Source organism: Bos indicus, chromosome 18 (genome assembly GCF_029378745.1).
Source record: "Bos indicus isolate NIAB-ARS_2022 breed Sahiwal x Tharparkar chromosome 18, NIAB-ARS_B.indTharparkar_mat_pri_1.0, whole genome shotgun sequence".
NCBI classification, from domain to species: Eukaryota; Metazoa; Chordata; class Mammalia; order Artiodactyla; family Bovidae; genus Bos; species Bos indicus.
Genome location: NC_091777.1, coordinates 61,007,895 through 61,030,066, shown reverse-complemented (window position 1 = coordinate 61,030,066; position 22,172 = coordinate 61,007,895). Strand labels below are relative to the sequence as shown.

At 42.0% G+C, this 22,172-nt stretch overlaps 2 protein-coding genes across 4 annotated transcripts in view; both read left to right on the top strand.

Moving 5' to 3' along the window:
• Positions 1-5,023, top strand: part of LOC109572008 (zinc finger protein 665-like) — a 20,725-nt gene extending 15,702 nt beyond the window's left edge. The window contains exons 5-6 of one of the 2 annotated variants that reach the window (XM_070771617.1): positions 976-1,066; positions 2,475-5,023. In XM_070771617.1, the coding sequence (XP_070627718.1) occupies positions 976-1,019 (44 nt within the window). In that variant the 3' untranslated portion in view covers positions 1,020-1,066; positions 2,475-5,023. Of the gene's footprint in view, positions 939-975; positions 1,067-2,474 lie in introns of those variants that run through there. The other variant, XM_070771616.1, reaches the window with a different exon arrangement.
• LOC109571826 (zinc finger protein 568-like) overlaps positions 5,020-22,172 on the top strand; it is a 126,629-nt gene continuing 109,476 nt past the window's right edge. For both annotated transcript variants that reach the window (XR_011561688.1, XM_070771621.1), the window contains exons 1-2: positions 5,020-11,999; positions 12,490-12,579. Coding sequence is in view for 1 of the 2 variants with exons in the window: in XM_070771621.1 (XP_070627722.1) it covers positions 11,840-11,999; positions 12,490-12,579 (250 nt within the window). In the remaining variant the exon portion in view is untranslated. The remainder of the gene's footprint in view (positions 12,000-12,489; positions 12,580-22,172) is intronic.

The following is a 22,172-nucleotide window of genomic DNA, read 5'->3' as shown; positions in this document are numbered from 1 at the left end:
TTACTCAACATCATCGAATCCATTGGGGGAAAAACCATACAAATGTAAAGAATGTGGCAAAGCCTTTATTAGGAGTTCGGCCCTTTTTCAACATCACCGAATTCATACCGGGGATAGACGTTATAAATATACAGAATGTCGCAAGGCCTTTATTACATGTTATAATCTTACTGAATATCAGTGCATGCATACTGGAGAGAGACCATATAAATGTACTGAATATGGCAAAGTCTTTGGTTACAACTCTGCTCTTACTCAACATCAGTGAATGCATACTGGAGAGCGACATTATGAATGTACTCAATGTGGCAAAGCCTTTAGTCGAAGTGCTTATCTCACTAAACATCTGAGAACACACACTGGAGCGAAATTCTAGTAATGGAACAAGTGATGGAAGAGGTTTGCCCTAAACATGCATCAGAAAACACGAGAGTTTATATAAGAAAGCAATGGAAATGATGTAAGCAATATGTAGAAAAGTATTTAATCAAAAGTTAAATGGAAATAAATATCAGAGATTGCATAATAGAAGGCATTTCATCAATCTTGTTTTCAGAAGTTTCTATGAAGTACAATGACTGTAGGGAGTACTCCATACTTAAAACAAATGGAAAATGGACATATTAGCATGAATCGTGAGATGAAGGTTGATGGTTAGAAAGTTACAATTCTTAGCAATGTATGTATGAAAGTGAAAGTAAAGTCACTCAGTCGTGTCCAACTTTGCAACCCCATAGACTGTAGCCTACCAGGCTCCTGTGTCTATGGGATTTTCCAGGCAATAGTACTCGAGTCGATTGCTATTTGTATGCTCGTTTATAATGACATGATTTGAGATTCTCTGATGTGAATGTAATTCAACACTCAATCCATACTAAGCTTTCTACTGTGTTTGGAAACGTAGATTTTTTATGGTTTATTAAAGATTAGCCTTTTTATGTTGTGTTGTAACCATTTCTATCTATCCTCCATTAGAAGATGAAGGATACCATAATGTAAAATGGACAATGACCATCTAAATGGAGATGTTTAGCATTGATGTGAAATATCTGGAAGTTGCCATGATGTAAGTGATCATTTAATCTTTCCATGTATTAAAGTAAGAAGTTGGTTCTAAAGTTTCAATAGTAATATCGTTGATTTGTAAGAAAAATACAATGAGAGTTCACTGCAATATTGATGTATCTTTATAATATCAACACACAAGTCATGATTATTACTTGACAATGTTGAAATGAAGACAGCTTCTGTGATAACCCAGGAATGTATTAGAAAGTCTTCCTGGAAGAGGCGTGGAATTAGTGTATACCATGCTTCCTAAGTGCTTCCTAGGCGTTGTTTGGTAAGCTGTAAAAGTCATGAATCTCATATCCTAATATCAAAAAATGAATATTGTTGACAATTTCCCTAAACTGGTCCATGCTGTTGCTGCCTCAGCATCTGTCTGGGCAGCAGGCAGCCTGTGGTTTCTTGAACTCACAAAAGCCAGTCCTGTGAGCACCTGCTCTAGATGACCTCCTTCCTTGAGATCAACAGTCTTGCTGAACCCCAGGGTCTACTTTACAAGCCCCACTTCAATGACACCCTCACAGTGCTCACCGGATTTGTTGTTTTGGTTTGAATGGGTTAGTTCACACACACCCTAGGGAGCCCAGAGCACCTCACCCAGCATAACTTCTACAGGCTAAACTGTAAGAACTGGTGTTTTCTCTGCCTGATTCTAGCTTTGACCTCTCTCAGAAATTCCTGCCCGAAATCCTCCCCTACAGAGAGGTCTTAGGTGTGGTGAGTGTGAGGCTTTGAGCTCAGGACTCCTGAACGATGGTTTGAGAGAAGAAACATCAGAAAAAATTGGGACTTGCTGATGACTCCATTAACGGCCACACTGTAGACCTGCAGATTGATAACTTTTTGGAGTGGGGACCTGACCACCAGGGATTTGTATTCATTGAAACTGTTCAGAAAGAATCTTTAGCCAAGTAGTTTCCATCTGGTTTCCCATCAGGATCACATGACCAGTGTCAGGAACTGACCTCACTGATGCCCTCCCAACAGAGTTCTATGTTGGTCCTGTGGGAGCATCACTGTGGTGTCTAGGAAGTGCTCCAGGGGATTCTAAGCAGAGGTCCGGGTTAAGGAAGTGCTTCCTGCTCCATCTGTGAGAGCTGAGCCCTGGCTTCCTCCACGGAGAGGCAACAGGGTTGGTCTAGCTGGATTTGGACAGGGAAAGTCAGTCAGCTCACATCATCTGTGTGAGCAGAGTGTTAGGAGCTCTCTATGGCGAGAGAACAATCAAGAAATAAGTTCACAGGCTGGTGTCCAGGTAGGAATTGATTGTTCCTGAATCTCTCCTGAGACAGAGGACAGGAGAGGTCGGTCTTCTCAGCTTTTCAAGGCCCTTCTGTCTGTAGGAGCATTGGTTGCAGGTTAAAGAGCTGTGGTGATGCCCTCAATGGTATTTTCTCAAACCTCAGAAGTGCGTTTGCAGCCTAACATCCCCAGAGAAGACAGAGCAGGAGGAAGAAGAGGAGGAAATGGCAACTTCTCAGGTAAATATCCTGTCCTGGGTCTGGGGCTGCATCTGCTTTTCCTCCTGAAATGCCCAAATGAGAATCTGCAAGCCTTTAGCTTTCTGCTCCTAGTTTTTCTTCCCGGGTATCTCATCACCTTATTTCGTCCCATTTCTTCTTATCATAGTGAAGACCAGCCCGTTAGACTTCCTTGTGTCCCAGAGCCTTTGCTCCATTGTCTGCATCCTCGCTTTCTATGGAGCATAATGAATTCTCAACGTGAATCAGCTACTTTCAACTGTTGAAACTATTCTTTTTGTGAGAGATCAGCATGGGGAGTCACTCCTATCCTCACTCCCACTGGGATGTGGTTTGGTGTTGGGATTTTAGGGACGTTGCGAAATGCAGTGATGACTTAGCACCTGGGTGCAATATAGATATTTAAAACAGAGTTTGAAAATGCCATTATACAAAGAACCAACTCTCTTCTGTCCATGGGATTTTCTAGGCAAGAATTTTGCAGTGAGTTCCCATTTCCTCATCCCGGGGTTTCTCTCCACCCTGAGACTGAAGATACATCTCCAGCATTGGCAGGCAGATTCTTTACCACTGAGCCAGCTGGGAAGCCCGGTGACTCAACTCAGAGGTCTAGAGTTTTTCAGAAAATTTTCAGAAATAAAAAGAAAACTAGGAGATGCTGTCCTTTGCATTGCTGAGTCTTACTACTTAAATGCATTATTAGGATACTAAACAGGGGAAGTATATGTGAAATGAAATTTGCATAAAATTGACAGTTTTAAATGTTAGATTCAAGTTATAATTTCATTGTTAATTCCAGAATGCCCAGGCAGTGATTGTGCATCTTTCATGTGATTCATTTACACCGTGACATCTGATGTCCACTTGTTCTGGAGACGTCACTCTGACATCATGAGACTATGAAGTTCATACTTCTCTCTCTCTCTTTAAACAAGGTTGTGGAAAAAAGGAATAAGGAATGTGTGGAAATGCTCATAGTTAATGGAGAAACTCCCCATCTTCTTGGTTTCTCTTTGCTTCTGAGAATGAACACTCATTGTGTTGATTATAGATAGTGGGTTTTCGGGGTAGGCGAATTGATCACTCAAGCCCAGGTGTGATGTTTCCAGAGCACTCCAGGCTCAAATCACAGACACAGTCTTTTTACCACCTCCCTGTACTTCTACCCCATGACTTATGTTCACTGGTTTAAGTGTTTCTGTGAGATTCCCATGCTGTGAATTTGTTTTTTTCCACTTGACTTGAACAAGTGTCATGAAAAGAAAAATGAAGGATGTGCCTAAACTATCACAATTAACGAAGTAACTTCCTGTCTTCTTACCTTCTTTCTGCTTTGGAAAATGAACACTATATTTAATGTGTGTTTAGCAGAGATGCTGGGTTTGGGGAATGGCGGTTTTCATCCCAAGCCCAGGTCTGATCTTTTCCAGTACACTCCATGCTCACATCACAGAGTCTCTTCACAGTTTTGTATTTTCCAAAATGTTTACAAGAATCTTATGAGTCCTAATCTATGTTCAACTGTGTTAAAATTTAAAATACAGCTCAGTGCAAGTAAAGAATATCATCCTCTAACATTATGTACATTTTACTACATTCAAAATTACCTGAGTTTAGTGACATGAAAATGTTTCTCTCTTCATCCTAATGAGCATATAGCACCATTTGAGTATATGTCTGTACTCCGTGGAGATGAGTTTGAGTAGGCTCCGGGAGTTGGTGATGGACCGGGAGGCCTGGCGTGCTGGTCATGGGATGGCAAAGAGTGGGATACGACTGAGCAACTGAACTGAACTGTGTGTATGAAAATATTAACATGACTTGATCAATTTTTTCTTCTTCTTTTCTTTTTGCTTTGTTTTTCTGAAGAACTTCTGGGGAAGGGAATGACAACCTGTTTCAGTATTCCTGCTTGGGAATTTCTTGGACAGAGGAATCTGGCAAGTTAGAGTCCATGGGGTCACTAAGAATGAGACATGACTGAGTGACTAAAACTTTTCTTGCCTTTAGTATTCTTTCCAGTTACAGAAACTTCTATCAACTTATCTTAGAGTTGTCTCTGTGAATCTGTGTTTTATTAGTTAAAGTCTAAAGTACATAAACTGAAGTAACGTTTAAGCTCTGCTATTTAATGGCTATTTGTTAAAATATGTGCCAAAAAGTACAAGAGCAACATTACTGATTTTTAGTTATTTCTCTTGCACTTTCAAGACTCTGATAAAAGCAATCAGAAAGATACAGAGCATATACTAAATAGTTAAAATGATTCTTTCTGCCAAGGTTGTGGTTACCCAAAGAGTGAAGAGCAGATAAAACCAAGGAGGGTCTTAGAATGCAGAAACTGAAAAACCAAACCCGTATTTTCTCATGTCTGGAAATTCTTTTCCAACCAGCACCCAGACCATGACATTTTTCTGGCTTGTTCAGGGACTTGGAGTCTCTTGCCCCCCCTCGCACCCACCCCCCACCCCCCACACCACCACCACCCCCCCCAACGCCCTCACTTCTCCTTTCTCACAGGGACCCTCTTCCAACAGGCAACTTCTCTGGAGGCAACTGGGGAATGCTGGCCAGGGTTACCCTCTGGTGTGTTCCAAACGCTCCACTGCTCACTGCGCCCAAAGTATCTGTGACTTGAGTGGGTGAGGGTCTCTCCTTTGTTTTTTTGCAAGTGAGGACTATGCCAACCAATATTCTGTGGGCACAGATCAGACATGTAAAAGCCATTAGGGCTCCTGCCACAGAAAGACTCCCATGTGAGGATGGGGGTGTACAGAATGGATCAGGCCACAAGGGCATCCACCCGCAGCAAGGCAACTTTCGTCCACCATGTCAGGCTCATAGTGGTTGAAGCAAAACACAGAGCATTCTTCCCAGGCCACTGCCTCCCGGATATATTGTTCGGCGGATTCCTCAGCCTTCTTCCCTGTCACTTTCTCTTCTTTCCCTTTTGGTTTGGATTGATTTACAGAAGCCTGGGTATTGCCTCTGAGCCATCCCAAGAGTGCCTTCCACGTTTCAGGGAATCACCAAATGGTGAGTCACCTGGTTGCTCCCAGGAATCTCTGTCTTTCTCTGCCCGTGTCACCTGGTGGCTTAGCTGCTTGGTTCTCAGAGGTCTCCTCTGACTGTTGGATGTGACTGTTGGGCCGCTCGGCCATTCTGTACCCTCAGTCACACGGAGAGACCACTAGGGGAACAGGGACGTCTTTCTGTCAGCCAGTGACTCTCAGTACTCGCATTCTATGGTAGATAGGCTATGAGTGGGTTCTGTTACATCCCAGGAGGCTCTCTCATACTCAACCCTTGGCTACATTCTCAGAAACTGGATACTTTTGACCCTCCAAAAGGCCTGGCTCCAAAACAAACAGAGGACCCCCAAAAATGGCCTCTGAATGGCTCACTAGGTTTTGCCAAAAGACGGGAAAGGGTTCAGAATTTCCTTACTTTCTGTTGCCTCCCTGTCTCCTGTCCCTCTGTCTCTCTCCATCAGATTTCCTAGATGACCTCTATGTGACCTTTTATATCCACATGATCTCTAGGAAAGGATTCTGAGATTCCCTTTGGTCCAGGTTTCTTCTATATTCAAAAGCCTGAAGGATCAAAAACTGTCCTAACATTTCTAAAGTATCCCTTTCTAAGGAAGCTTATCTCTCACGTGGAGAGGGAACCAAGCTTCCCCCACACCTGAACACCCTAAAGAATTCCCTTCTGAGTACTCCTGTTTCTCAGGGCTGCCAAGGACCAAGGTTCCCCCAGTCCTGCAAATTCCCTTAACCCTTCAGATTCTTCTGATGGGACAAAGACCTCACTTTCCACCACAGGGACAGTCCAAAATTTTTATCAGCTGAAATGCCCCTGATATCAGAGTCAATTTGAGCATAATTTGTTCTATATTTTAGCTATAAAACTTACTACAGAAAGGGAAGATAACTTTTTGACACAGGATGGCCCTGATATTCTTTAGACTCTGGAGAAAACTGGTTAAAATGAAAGTTTCTTTCCCTTGGAAACTGCAAAACCGGTTCTTTTTGCATATACATTTTAAAACAACTAGTTTGTTAACAACTACATTGGAGAAGGAAATGGCAACCCACTCCAGTTCTTGCCTGGAGAATCCCAGGGATGGGGGAGCCCGGTGGGCTACCGTCTATGGGATCGCACCGAGTTGGACACGACAGAAGCGACTTAGCAACAGCAGCAGCAGCAGCTTGTTAAAAGGCCTGCCTAGGGAAAAGCTTGTAGTTAACCCTTTCCATGTCCTTGAATGTCACTGCCCACTTTGCCTGAGACCTGACTCAGCCTTGGGCAAATCAGAACTTCAAGCCAAACAAAGAAATAAACAAACAAACAAAAAAGGGTCAAAGAGATGTTTTAAATCTTGAGCAGGAAACTATGAAATCTCTGTCTGTCTGTCTGGATTTATGTATGTCTCAGTATGCATTTTTTTTTTTTTTATATATATGTATATAATAATGCTGAAGTTCTAAATGAGTTCTAATTTAAATGGCCTAAAGGTCTTCCCTGGTGGCTCAGAGGTTAAAGCATCTGCCCGCAATGCAGGAGAGTTGGGTTCGATCCCTGGGTTGGGAAGATCCCCTGGAGAAGGAAATGGCAACCCACTCCAGTATTCTTGCCTGGAGAATCCCATGGACGGAGGAGCCTGGTGGGCTACAGTTCACGGGGTCGCAAAAGTCGGACATGACTGAGCGACTTTACTCACTTCACCTAAAGGAAGGTAAGTGCTTACAAATCAGACAATTCTAACTCCAAGAAAAATTTACCTAAATGAATTTCAGATTCACATAAACTGGGAAATACTAAATATCTAGCATTAATGTTTGTTTCCTGATCTAATGTAGATATGTCTAAGAGTCATTCAGCACAGTATTTTCATTGTGCCTAGGTTTAGTATTACTTACATATTGTTATATTTTTATATCTGTTACAAGTTTCTCAACCAGGAAAGTACCTCTAGGAAAGGGGAAGGGAAAAAAAAAAAAAAACTTCAAAGAAAATGTAAAAGAGATACGATCTTTCAGAGAAACTCTTTTAAGAATAATTATACTTTAGAAATATCCCTCTAAAACATTCTCTAGATTTCGGTAACCTGACTTTCTAGGGCTGTGCCAAACTAAATGATGGAAGTTTATTGACTAGCTAGGTCATTTGCAAATAAAATACCATTCTGAAACATTCATTACTGAGAACTAACTTCCTCTTACAGAGAAAGTAGAGATGTTGGACTATTCATGAATAATGCTTGATGCCATCCTGAGATGTTCTCTAGAATATTTTTTTTAGAAATTATTACTGGTATTTATGTTCACCAATCCACAGAATGCTTAAGTTCTAGGCTGCTTAAGGAAAGTAGCATGTGTATTTTCAGTAAAGAAGATATCAGGAAAGAAATTATATTTTATGAAGAGAAAAGGAAGTAGGTCTGACTTAGAGGTGGCTCTTTCAACATGGGAGAACAAAGTAATGGGTACAGAAAGTGATAAGGTTTTATGGAAAGTGGACCCCAAGGGAAGAGTTTTGTACATAAATACATGTTTTCTTGAGATGTTGAGCTGCCTTTGATAATGGATTTTAAGTTTCTTTACCTCTAAAGTGATCTGTTCTAGGTTTACCTTTGAAATCTTCTTTGTTACTTTGGCTAAGTGAATATATTGTTTCCCAGTGATCTATATGATTTTATCTGACTGAGTGTTATAACCCCCTTTGATATTTGTCCACAAAACTTCCTAAATGACTTGACTTCTAGCTGACTTTGGAATGCTTCAGAGGGCCCCTGAGATATCCCAGGGAGCTATTAAACTACCTGGGTTCATTGGACATGTTAAACTACATGGAAGTATGGTTGAAGGGGTGATAAATCTTCTCAGATTGTGCTATATGGTTGATGTTACTAATATAGATATCCTAGAATGATGTGGAAGTCATATATAGATCTGATAGGCCCTAGTAAAATGTGGTCAACTATAATTCTACTTATCCTGTTACAGTGTTAAAGTCACTGCAGTGACCAGGCTACATTGTCAATTGCAGTTTAATCAGATTTAAACATGACTTCTATGGTTTCACTCTGATGCCTTTGTAAGAATACTGCTATTTCAAGATTTATGGAAAGGATTTTTCTGAGGTTAACCGATAAACAAGTTTTGTTTGCTATCTGATGCAAAAAGGCAAAATGGCTGTCTGAGGAGGCCTTTACAAATAGCTGTGAAAAGAAGAGAAGCCAAAAGCAAAGGAGAAAAGGAAAGATGTGCCCATTTGAATGCAGAGTTCCAAAGAATAGCACGGAGAGATAAGAAAGCCTGCCTCAGTGATCAATGCAAAGAAATAGAGGAAAACAATAGAATGAGAAAGACTAAAGATCTCTTCAAGAAAATTAGAGATACCAACCAGTCCATTGTAAAGGAGATCAGTCCTGGGTGTTCATTGGAAGGACTGATGCTAAAGCTGACACTCCAATACTTTGGCCACCTCATGCGAAGAGTTGACTCATTGGGAAAGTCGCTGATGCTGGGAGGGATTGGGGGTAGGAGGAGAAGGGGACGACATAGGTTAGATGGCTGGATGGCATCACTGACTCGATGGACATGAGTTTGAGTAAACTCCGGGAGTTGGTGATGGACAGGGAGGCCTGGCGTGCTGCAATTCATGGGGTCGCAAAGAGTCAGATACGACTGAGCGACTGAACTGAACTGAAGCTGGTACCAGACTGGAATTTAGTCTAATCTGTATGTTAATAGAACAAAGCTTTCTTAGAATGCAGCTTTCAATAAGAGATTATGAATTTTTTGCCTTTAAGTCATTTATATTCATTTTTAAAATATTTTGTTACTTTGGTAAAGTAAATAAGCATTACTTAAGACTATGGTACATGTAGACAAAGCTCATTCTTCTACAAACATAACCCCTCATGGTTAGACTTTTGCCATCTTGATGTCCTTAAAACATGGCCATAGTCTGCTCCTAAATCAGGGAATTAAAAATGGGTGAACAGTAGCTGTAAATCAAAGACTCAGAGCTGTGGGAAATCTAACAGGGCTGCCTGGCTTTTCCCGGCTCCCTGACAAACCTCATTTCTATTTGATGGGTTAAAGCCTTCCCTGGCTACAGGGTTAAAGCCCTCATAATGAAAAAAATGTTTCACGGAATAGTAAGTTCTGTTCATTGTTAAACTAAGTTTCTAGTTTTGCTAATTAAAGTGTAGTGTTTACTAAGCCTCACTTCTGAGATAGTTCATACTTACGTTATATTTCTAAAAGATATAATTAAGTTGTTAGAAAGGACACTCTTAAGTTTGTTTCTAAAGGTAATCTCAGGAAGCAATCTTCAGATAAAGATTAGATGCTCCATGATGTACAACCAGGAGATTAAGACCTGGCTATAGTCGTTTAACAAATGAAGTCAGATGACCTGTGGTATACTGAGCTCTACTTAATGAAAGTGCTTGACTTATCATTTTTACTTACGACCTGACTAATAATTGCTAGCCATAGCTATATTATTTTCTATGTCGCTTGCTTCAGAAGATTGTTTCTTAGGTTACTAAATGTGTGACTGAGCCCGTGATAAAATGCTGATATGCAGCTCCACATGCTATCAATGATTGTAATAATGTAACTCTAGATATGGGAAGAAGCAACAAGAGGGAATATTTTCCAGGACCTAGGTGCTGTAAGACAGGTATGGTCCAGAGACTTTTGCTACTCACAAGGCCTGCTCTAGAAGCAGCACATTGAGTGGCCTATCAATGGAACTTTCCCTAGACCTGGGAATGAGTCTTGCCAGTGCCGTAGGACACAATGGACAAGAAATGCCCCCAAAGCATGGTTAAATATGTGGCTATGAAGGGACCCTGCTGACTGGACTCTGCCAGCAGTCTCTACAAAGATGACATCATGACCACTGCAAGCTCCTGACTTTCAACACCCCCCAAAAGGAGTTCAGAGTAGAGATCAGAAACAAGGAACTCTGTGCTCTGGGAAAAACCCAGAACTGGCCTTCCGAAGGTCAGATGTTTTCATGTAAAGATTTTATGAGCCCAAATTCTTGCTGCTTCTTGTACCTAGAGAAACACTAACATCACGAACCAATGTCCGGTTCTGGTTTTCCTGGCTAGCCCCTAATCTTTGGGCCATGTACCTTTAACTTTCTTGTAAACTTTGTTTCTTCTAAAATACCACAACTTTCCAAGTGGTCGTGCAAGAATATTCCCTGACCAACACCTAAACAATGCTGAAACAACTCACCTTATCATTCAATGGACTCTCATCTCCCTCCATAAATGGTGCCTGACTGAGTAGGCAAAGGGAACTCAGAGCCCCATGGCACCCTGGCTCAGCCTGAAGAAGCCAGAGCAGTCATTGCTCCATTTTCCCTGAAACTGAATTCCCAAATGTGTGAGAAGGGAAATGGATAAATAGTTAGACATGAGCAGGGTATGAACAAGGGCCAAAGAATTGGCCCTAAAAATAAAGAGACGGAGGTATGTGGTGACGCAGAGACAAAAGACTAGATAAAACCAAAGAGAGTCTTGGAATGCAGGAATGGAAAAACAAGACCCGTTAGCATCTTTCCCTTCCCCATGTTGTAACTGTTGATGGATTTCAGGTCCTCCTCAGCAGTATAAACGGTCTCCCCTCCTACCCCATAAGGAGAAAGTATTTTTCTTACTCTTCCCCCACCCAGTATAGGTGCCTCATCCATTCAGCAAATGATCTGCAAGACCCCTGTCCCACTCTTTGTACCCTGTCTATGAAAGTAGACTAAGGACCCCTGTTCAACATTCTTTCTGCCTTGAGCTGGCCAACTCTTCTAACAACATCCCCCATTCTAAATTCTTACCTTACTATTCTATTTCATTGTGGTTCAAAATCGTCATTCATCGAGCAGAATTTTCAACATTACTAACTCAAATAACCTTGCTAAAAATGTGGCACTTTGGCCGCACATCAGAACTCTTGGCTCAGAATACACTTTAAAAAAAAAATTCCTGTTTCTTTGATAAACAATTTCTCTTATGTCATACGAGTAGAACACTGAAGAATAAATATGCTCATGCTGCCCTGATTATTTTATAATTGCTCTTTCAGATGAAACTAGTCTCCCTAATGGCTTGTAGATCAATAACTCATCTTTTTTTCTTCATATCAGAAGTTGGGTAGAAAGGAGTACTGTGTAAAAAGTGTATTTTGTAATGCCAGCCAAGCCACTAAATCACGACCAGTTCTCTGAACTTGCCATTTTCATCTTGGGTCACATTGCAAAGTCTTCCCATGGCCACATGGCATCTGTACTTTGTATTTCAGGGACGAATGACGTTCCAGGATGTGGCCATAGACTTCACTCAAGAGGAGTGGGAATGCCTGGACCTCAGTCAGCGGGAATTGTACAGGGACGTGATGTTACAGAACTACGGGAACCTGGCCTCCTTGGGTAAGGATAACTGCCTTCCAGAATTCCTTATCTACCCACTGGGTTTTAGTTCTGTCATGTCAAGAATGTCTTCTGAAATTTTCTGCTTCGCACAGTTTCAGATCTCTGCGTTCTAGGGGAAAATGGGTATTTGTGAGTTTAGAAAGAAAGGCTTCATGATGATTCGTTATACTGGTGACGTTTTTCTTCCTTGATGTACTCTGCCTCCTTCCTTCTAGGTTCGTGGTAATTGTGTAAGTTCTGTGGTATTAAATAATTGTACCCTCTCTTAATTTCACATTGACATCACTTACTTTGCCTTAGTACTACTTGACCAGAATCTCAGGATCTGATTGTGAGGTGTGTGTTAGTCTTGTATAGCTGCTTTGAATATAGTATTTAAGGAAATCGTTTTCTAGAACAAAATGCGTTGTCGTTTCACCTGAATACATATTGGATTCGATACTGATGAATCTCTAACAACACAAATATTCCTTTCTCTGATAAATAGGGCTTGTGTCTACACTGGACCTGGTCGCCTTTCTGGAGCAATTGAAGGATCCCAGGAATACGAGAATGGAGACAACAACCATTTACCCAGGTAGGTATGAATGGATGGAGATGATGACTCAGATGAGAGGTCCGAGGAGCAGCGAGGCACTCATCCTTCATCACATAGTGTTGGGAGATTTGCTTCAATGGAAATGGTTTTCAAAAACCTGGGTTTGTGTCTACTACTGTGATAGAAATGTATCACCTGCCCCATTCTCTCTCTGAAATCATTCATGAATTTATCTCCAGTGATTACTTTTCTCCATCACAGATCAGATCAGATCAGTCGCTCAGTCGTGTCCGACTCTTTGCAAACCCATGAATCGCAGCACGCCAGGCATCCCTGTCCATCACCAACTCCCAGAGTTCACTCAGACTCATGTCCATCGCGTCAGTGATGCCATCCAGCCATCTCATCCTCTGTCGTCTCCTTCTCTTGCCCCCAATCCCTCCCAGCATCAGAGTCTTTTCCAATTAGTCAACTCTTGGTATGAGGTGGCCAAAGTACTGGAGTTTCAGCTTTAGCATCATTCCCTCCAAAGAAATCCCAGGGCTGATCTCCTTCAGAAAGGACTGGTTGGATCTCCTTGCAGTCCAAGGGACTCTAAAGAGTCTTCTCCAACACCACAGTTCAAAAGCGTCAATTCTTCGGCGCTCAGCCTTCTTCACAGTCCAACTCTCACATGCATACATGACCACAGGAAAAACTATAGCCTTGACTAGACAAACCTTTATTGGCAAAGTAATGTCTCTGTTTTTGAATATTGCCGGGGTCCAGCTCGGGTGGATCCAGGGAATTCGAAGCGGGGACAGCGTCGGCGAGGATCAGGAAAGAATTGCTTAAGTAAAACGTTAATTAAGGATATAAAGAGTGGTTAAATAAGGATAGCTCAGTGAAGAAATTCAGTGGAGAAAAGAGGCTGAAATAAGGATAGCTCAGTGAGGAAATTCAGTGGAGAAAAGAGGCTGAATAATTCAGCCAGAAGGTGAGAGAAAGTATGACATGGGGAGACCAAGTTTCGGTGAACAAGGCCCGCACTTTATTTTCCAAAGTAGTTTTTACACCTTAAGTTATGCATAGAGGATAATGGGGGAAGGGGTAGAGTCATGCAGTAAGCCAGGCTTTCTTCCTGCAAACCTATCATATGCAAAAGTTTAGGTGATTTGCATCATCTTCTGGCCCAGAGGCCTGTTAACATTTTAAGAAACTTATTTTTCTCTAAAGGTGATTATTCTAAAGTCAGGCGCCACCCTCCAAAAGCATTAAAGTTGCATTCCTATAGGACAAAGGTGTGGTGGGCTATAACAAGAAAAAGAATTAACTCAAGGGTCCAAGATTACAAACATTAAAGCTACTACTTACACCAATTATATTAATCAATACACTGCCAGGGACACAGCAGGTAAGGGATATGGAAACTTAGCAGCAAACATTGGCGCAACAAGTGAAAAACCCTTCACCAATACAATTTCTAATCAATCTTTTAACTGCTCAATGGAATCTGAATGCAGACAGTTTAGAACATCTCCTGCCTCTCACAGTTGGGAGGCTCTGAACAATCACATGTGGCCAGAAAAACCTATTCAGGCAGGCTAGAGGACTTCCAAGGAGTTTGTAGGTTGAAACACTGTCACACCCAGGAATTATCAACTGGAGCTGTAAGCTAACTCTTTTTTCAGAGAGAGGTAGTGGGGGACAGCCCCCCGAAAAGTCAGAGGTGTAGGTGAGAGCACAAAGCAGAAAGTAGGCAGACTCTGGTTTTGGGGGATAGATGTTCGAGAATTTCCAGGGGGACTCCTGAGGCTTGATCCCACCTTTGCGTATGCCGAGCCTCCTTCCCCATGACCTTTTCCAGGGGAGGAGCTCCTGCTCCCGGCAGAATATGCTATCTAGGTTGGTCATAACTTTCTTTCCGAGGAGTAAGCATCTTTTAATTTCATGGCTGCAGTCACCATCTGCAGTGATTTTGGAGCCCCAAAAAATAAAGTCTGAGACTGTTTCCACTGTTTCTCCATCTATTTCCCATGAAGTGATGGGACCGGATGCCATGATCCTCGTTTTCTGAATGTTGAGCTTTAAGCCAACTTTTTCACTCTCCTCTTCCACCTTCATCAAGAGGCTTTTTAGTTCCTCTTCACTTTCTGCCAGGAGGGTGGTGTCATCTGCATATCTGAGGTTATTGATACTTCTCCCAGCAATCTTGATTCCAGCTTGTGTTTCATCCAGTCGAGCGTTTCTCATGATGTACTCTGCATATAAGTTAAATAAACAGGGTGACAATATACAGCCTTGACGGACTCCTTTTCCTATTTGGAACCAGTCTGTTGTTCCATGTCCAGTTCTAACTGTTGCTTCCTGACCTGCATACAGATTTCTCAAGAGGCAGATCAGGTTGTTTGGTATTCCCATCTCTTTCAGAATTTTCCACAGTTCATTGTGATCCACACAGTCAAAGGCTTTGGCGTAGTCAATAAAGCAGAAATAGATGTTTTTCTGGAACTCTCTTGCTTTTTCCATGATCCAGCAGATGTTGGCAGTTTGATCTCTGGTTCCTCTGCCTTTCTAAAACCAGCTTGAACATCAAGAAGTTCACGGTTAACGTATTGCTGAAGCCTGTCTTGGAGAATTTTGAGCATTACTTTACTAGCGTGTGAGATGAGTGCAATTGTGCGGTAGTTTTAGCGTTTTTTGGCATTGCCTTTCCTTGGGATTGGAATGAAAATGGACCTTTTCCAGTCCTGTGGCCACTGCTGAGTTTTCCAAATGTGCTGGCATATTGAGTGCAGCACTTTCACAGCATCATCTTTCAGGATTTGGAATAGCTCAACTGGAATTCCATCACCTCCACTAGCTTTGTTCGTAGTGATGCTTTCTAAGGCCCCTTGACTCCACATTCCAGGATGTCTTGCTCTAGGTCAGTGATCACACCATCGTGATTATCTAGGTCGTGAAGATCTTTTTTGTACAGTTTTTCTGTGTATTTTTGCCATCTCTTCTTAATATCTTCTGCTTCTGTTAGATCCATACCATTTCTGTCTTTTATCGAGCCCATCTTTGCATGAAATGTTCCTTTGGTATCTCTGATTTTCTTGAAGAGATCTCGAGTCTTTGCCATTCTGTTGTTTTCCTCTATTTCTTTGCATTGATCGCTGAAGAAGGCTTTCTTATCTCTTCTTGCTATTCTTTGGAACTCTGCGTTCAGATGTTCATATCTTTCCTTTTCTCCTTCGCTTTTCGCTTCTCTTCTTTTCACAGCTATTTGTAAGGCCTCCCCATACAGCCATTTTGCTTTTTTCATTTCTTTTCCATGGCGATGGTCTTGATCCCTGACTCCTGTACAATGTCACGAACCTCATTCCATAGCTCATCAGGCACTCTATCTATCAGATCTAGGCCCTTAAATCTATTTCTCACTTCCACTGTATAATCATAAGGGATTTGATTTAGGTCATACCTGAATGGTCTAGTGGTTTTCCCTACTTGCTTCAATTTAAGTCTGAATTTGGCAATAAGGAGTTCATGGTCTGAGCCACAGTCAGCTCCTGGTCTTGTTTTTGCTGACTGTATAGAGCTTCTCCATCTTTGGCTGCAAAGAATATAATTAATCTGATTTCGGTGTTGACCATCTGGTGATGTCCATGTGTAGAGTCTTCTCTTGTGTTGTTGGAAGAGAGTGTTTGTTATGAGTAGTGCATTTTCTTGGCAGAACTCTATTAGTCTTTGCCCTGCTTCATTCCGTATTCCAAGGCCAAATTTGCCTGTTACTTCAGGTGTTTCTTGACTTCCTACTTTTGCATTCCAGTCCCCTATAATGAAAAGGACATCTTTTTGGGGTGTTAGTTCTAAAAAGTCTTGTAGGTCTTCATAGAACCGTTCAACTTCAGCTTCTTCAGCATTACTGGTTGGGGCATAGACTTGGATTACTGTGATATTGAATGGTTTGCCTTGGAAACGAACAGAGATCATTCTGTCGTTTTTGAGATTGCATCCAAGTACTGCATTTCAGACTCTTTTGTTGACCATGATGGCCATTCCATTTCTTCTGAGGGATTCGTGCCTGCAGTAGTAGATATAATGGTCATCTGAGTTAAATTCACCCATTCCAGTCTATTTCAGTTCGCTGATTCCTAGAATGTCAACATTCACTCTTGCCATCTCTTGTTTGACCACTTCCAATTTGCCTTGATTCATGGACCTTACATTCCAGGTTCATATGCAATATTGCTCTTTACAGTATCGGACCTTGCTTCTATCACCAGTCACATCCACAGCTGGGTATTCTTTTTGCTTTGGCTCCATCCCTTCATTCTTTCTGGAGTTATTTCTCCATTAATCTCCATTCTCCATCACAGTATGAACTAAAAGTTTCCTCGTGCCTTGTGACAAACTTCATTCATTCGTTGCTCTTCCATTTCTGAGGGCTCTAGGAAAACTCTGCCCATTTCTGAGTAGCTGTGTGACAGTCCTTTTAATGTTTCCTTCTACCTCTAGACAGAAATGTGTGAGTGAAGTGGTAGACAAACTGCCAAACATCTAGGATTATTAGGGATGGGTTTTTGTTCTCTGATTTATAATTTCCTATCCACTGGGAGCGACACATAGGACCTTCTAAATAAATTTCAAATTCAAGTAAGTTTTCATTGCAGAAAGCAAAACCTGGTGAAAATGAAACAATGCACATCTCAGGTTGACTTGAAAGTTTCTCTTTACCTTATATGATCTCATACTAAATATCTTTAGTGTATTTGCCCCAATTCTAACATGCTAAAATACTTATTATATTCTATTACCTCATAGAATTTTAAAATAAATGGACATAAAATCTTAGCACATTTTCCACTATATTATTAACGGTTGATTTAAACTGACAATTTTTAGATTATATAAAGAAATCTTTATTAAAAGTTCTAATTGGAATATAGCTGTTTTCCAATTTTGTACTCCTATACAGCAAAGAGAATTAATTATAAATATCAGTCGGTTCAGTTCAGTTGCTCAGTCAAGTTTGAGTCTGCGATCCATGGTCTCCAGCAAGCCAGGCTTCCCTGTCCATCACCAAGTCCCAGAGCCTGCTCAAACTCATGTCTATCGAGTCAGTGATGCCATGCAATCATCTCACCCTCTGTCGTCCGCTTCTCCTCTCATCTTCAATCTTTCCCAGCATAAGGGTCTTTCTCAGTGCATCAGTTCTTTGCATCAAGTGGCCAAAGTATCGGAGCTTTACCTTCACCATGTCCTTCCAATGAATATTGAGGACTGATTTCCTTTAGGATGGAGTGGTGTGATCTTCTTGCAGTCCAGGGGACTCTCAAAAGTCGTCTCCAACACCACAGCTCAAAAGCATCAATTCTTCGGCATTCAGCTTTTTCATGGTCTAACTCTCACATCCATATATGACTACTGGAAAAACCATAGCTTTGACTAGATGGACCTTTATCAGCAAAGTAATGTCTCTGCTTTTTAATATGCTGCCTAGGTTGGTCATAGCTTTTCTTCCAAGAAGCAAGTGTCTTTTACTTACATGGCTGTAGTCACCATCTGCAGTGATTTTCGAAGTCCAAAACCAAGTCTCTCACTGTTTCCACTGTTTCTCCCCTTGTTTGCCATGAAATGACTGACCGGTGCCATGATCTTCGTTTTTTGAATGTTGAGTTTCAACCAGCTTTTTCAGCCTCTTCTTTCAGTTTCATCAAGAGACTCCTCAGTTCCTCTTCGGTTTCGGCTGTAAGGTGGTGGTGGTGTCATCTGTGTATCTGAGATTATGGATGTTTCTCCCTGAAATCTTGATTCCAATTTGTGCTTCATCCAACCCGGTATGTCGCGTGAAGTACTGTGCATATAAGTTAAATAAGCAGGGTGACAAATGATGTGCTCCTCTCCCAACTTGGAATCAGTCCGTTGTCACAGTCAACACTGTCAACAGTTCTCACTGTTGCTTCTTGACATGCATACAGATTTCTCAGCAGACAGGTAAGGTAGTCTGGTGTTCCCATCTCTTTAAGAATTTTCCACAGTTTCTTGTGATTCACAAATCAAAGGCTGTGGTGTAGTGAATAAAGCAGATGTAGTTGTTTTTCCAGAGCTCTCTAGCTTTTTCTATGATCCAAGGGATGTTGGCAATTTGATCTCTGATTCCTCTGCCGTTTCTAAATCCAGCTTGAACATCTGGAAGCTGTCGGTTCACGTACTGATAAAACGTCACTTGGAGAATTTTGAGCCTTTGCTATTGTTTGAAATGAGGGAAATTGTGTAGTAGTTTGAGCGTTGTTTGACATTGCCTTTCTTTGTGATTGGAATGAAAACTGACCTTTTCCCATCCTGAGGCCACTGCTGAGTTTTCCAAATTTGTCAGCCTATCGAGTTGCAGAACTTTAGCATTATCATCTTTTAGGACTTGAAATAGCTCAGCTGGAGTTCCATCAGCTTTGTTGGTCGTCATGCCTTCTAAGGCTGACTTGACTTTTGATGCCGGGATGTCTGTTACTAGGTGAGTGATCACACCATCGTGGTTATCTTGGTCCTTAAGATCTTTTTTGTATACTTATTCCATGTATTCTTGCCAACTTCTCTTAATATCTTCTACTTCTTTTAGGTCCATCCCGTTTCTGTCCTTTATTGTTCCCATCTTTGCATGAAATATTCCCAGTACCTCTAATTTTCATAAGGAGATCTCTAGTGTTTACCGTCCTATTGATTTCCTTCCCATTTAGGTCTCCACAGAGCAATGAGTAGAGTTCCCTCTTTCAATCATAGTTTTAAAGTCTCTCTTCTTATTTAATTTCTTAAAACCAGTACTATATTAAGTTTATCTTATTTCTATTCAGCTTCCTTGGACACTGTCTTATGTGTCCTCAGTTTCTGACTAGTTCTCTGTCACTATCATTTATGATTTTTAGATCAAAAGACCGAATAGAACATTCTCAGAAACATGTGTGGCAAGAAGTACATTAAAGAATTACTAGGCACCTAGGATTTGTGAAAGTGTTTGGTGTCTCCACTTAAGATGACTAAAAGCAAGAAGTAATCATCAGATTGCCTATCACCTCTTAATTCAGTGGTCCTTGGAGGTTTTTATCTTGTTTCTTCCCCTATAACCTATTTCTTTGCCATCTCATTTTGTCCAGCGTTCTGTTTGTGGTCTCTGTTGTGAAGGGTGCAGAAACCTAGTTAATCTTCCTTTTGGTATCTGCACCTTGGTGGGTGAGGTTGGTCCAGAGGTTTGTACCCTTTTCCTCCCTTGATCTGTGCTTTGATTGCTGTTAACTGTGACCAGAACCTGCTGGGGAGATTCAGGGCTGTTTCCCCCTTGTTCTGTGGTTGTTACTGCCCTGTCTCTGGTGGTGCCTGCTCCCTGCGTGGGGTAATAGAGCCCCCAGATCTGAGTCTTCGCTGTGAATCTGATCTGTGGTGCCAGGCAGGTGGGATTGGAGCACACCCACTGGGAGAGAAGTCACTGAGTATTACTCCTCTAGGAGTGTTCACCTCAGGGTGTGCTCTGGTGTCCCCTCTCATGCGTTCTGCAGGCTCTCGTGATATGGAGTGTTGGCACTGCACTTAGACCACCTTAACCATGGGCATGATGGCACATGGCCCTGGTGGCTCTCAGATGTTTTTTTGGCAAGGTCACCAGCACAGATTCAGTGAAGTCAGGTCCTGGGATTGCCTTGGGTGTGCAGCTGAATCCGCTGTGGTGCTACGGGGCACCTCTGGCTCTGTCCTGGCCCAGCCCCCTTGTGTAGAAGCCCACAAAGTCTACAGCTGCTAAAGCTACACCTGCCATGACTGGGAGAGCCCTGGTTGTTGATTCAGATGCTCTGTAGGGGCTGAGGTTACAAGGCCGGTTGTGGGTGTAAGCCCATGGCTTGTGTTGCTCCAAGGAGAGGTTTCAGGTTTCTTCTTTATCCCTGGGTTTCACGTGTGCTTTCAGCTCCATCTGTGCTTGTGGCCAGCTCACAGGTGTCTTCTCCTGAAGCTGCCCCCGAGCACAGGATTCTGCTGGTTGTGGAGGAGATGGATGGGGGAGGCTGTGTATGGGGGCTCAAAAGTCCTACGTGGGTGGAGTTCTTCATAGTCCTTGGAGAGCAGAAGCCGGCACAAGGGACAAGGGATGCGTGGGCTTCTTGTTTGGGCGTCACTCACCAATGGCATTCTGCTCTATGGTGGTTCAGGCTTCACCACAAGCATCTTGTTTGCAGAGCTCCTCCATCATGGCCATCCCTTCAGGATGTTTCCTCATAGCCAACAGTAGTCCTCTGCCTCGGTCCGCTCTACAAACCCCACATTTCAGTACCCAGCCCTTGTCTGCATTGCTGGACATGCCTCTAAGGCTGGGTGAGCAGGGCTGGGGTCAGCACCCTGTGTGCAGGTCTCACTCTGTCCTGCTGCCGCACGCTGGTTGCCATGTTTTCTTTGCACAGAGAATGAGGCTTGCCTTCTGTCCAAACTGAGCTCCCCCAGTGAGAGTCTTCCCCGGATATGGAGACATCTCCTCACTTTCATCTCCCGGGAGGGTTACAGGCCCCAACCCACTTCCTCTCCTCTTCTTTTTCCTTCTTCTTACTTTTGTCCTACCTGGCTCAGCAGGAATCTTTCTTGTCCTTTCAGATATCCAAGGGCCTCTGCTACTGTTCAGCTGGGCTCCGAGAGAATTGTTCCATTTCTCATTCATTTGTGGAGAGAGAGATGCACTCCGGATCTGCCTAAGCCTCTGGCATCTTGATCCTTCGGTCTCTATTTTATTTTTAAACTAGCTAATGGTCATCAATTTTCTTTAAATCTTTAAAGATATTCACTGAGAATAGCAGGGGAAATTACTTGTTATTTGGTATCTTTCAGCTATGTCTCCACAAGACACCCAGGATTTGATGCCAAAGAATCCAGCGTTAGAGGATGTATTCCCAAAAGCAATCCTAGGAATATATCAAATATTTCACCTCAGAAACTTAAATTTAATGAAAGACTAGGAATATACAAGGGTATATGAAAGACAGAGAGGATGTTTTTATGGAAATAAAGAAAAGGAGACAGTTACACATAATGCTAACATTACTGCCAAAAGCAATGAGCAACGTGAGTTAAACTGGGAAAAACACCAACTTCAATCTTCAATATCTGCCGAGAAGTGTAAGAGTTTAAGAAAAGATTTCCATCCTTTTTTGAAACCTACATATTCTCTGAAGGGACATGTGGAAAATATGGAAGGTAATTTAGTCTCTACTGCACATCCTCACTCATACAATTGTGAACGTGGGCTTCGACTAAACATACATTCAAGGATGTCTGAACATGTAAAATTTAACAATGAGTGGGAAAATTCACTATCTAATCAATTTGAGAGATCCGTGAGCAGAGAGTCATTTTTCTTCCCCTGACAGATATTTTCTCTCCATTCCATGATATATAATGTTGATAATAATGGAGGAGACATAATCCAGCCATCATTGTTCACTAAATATTGTGATATGGTTAATACACAACAACTTTCCATATGTAATAAAATGAGTCAGACCTTAAGTAACAGCTCCAGCTCCAATAATTGCAAGAGTATTAATGGTGGACTGAGAAGGTATTCGGGCAAAGAAAATGAGTATAGGGTTGAAGGAGACTCAAAACTTTTGAAACATCAGGGTTCCGAATCATCA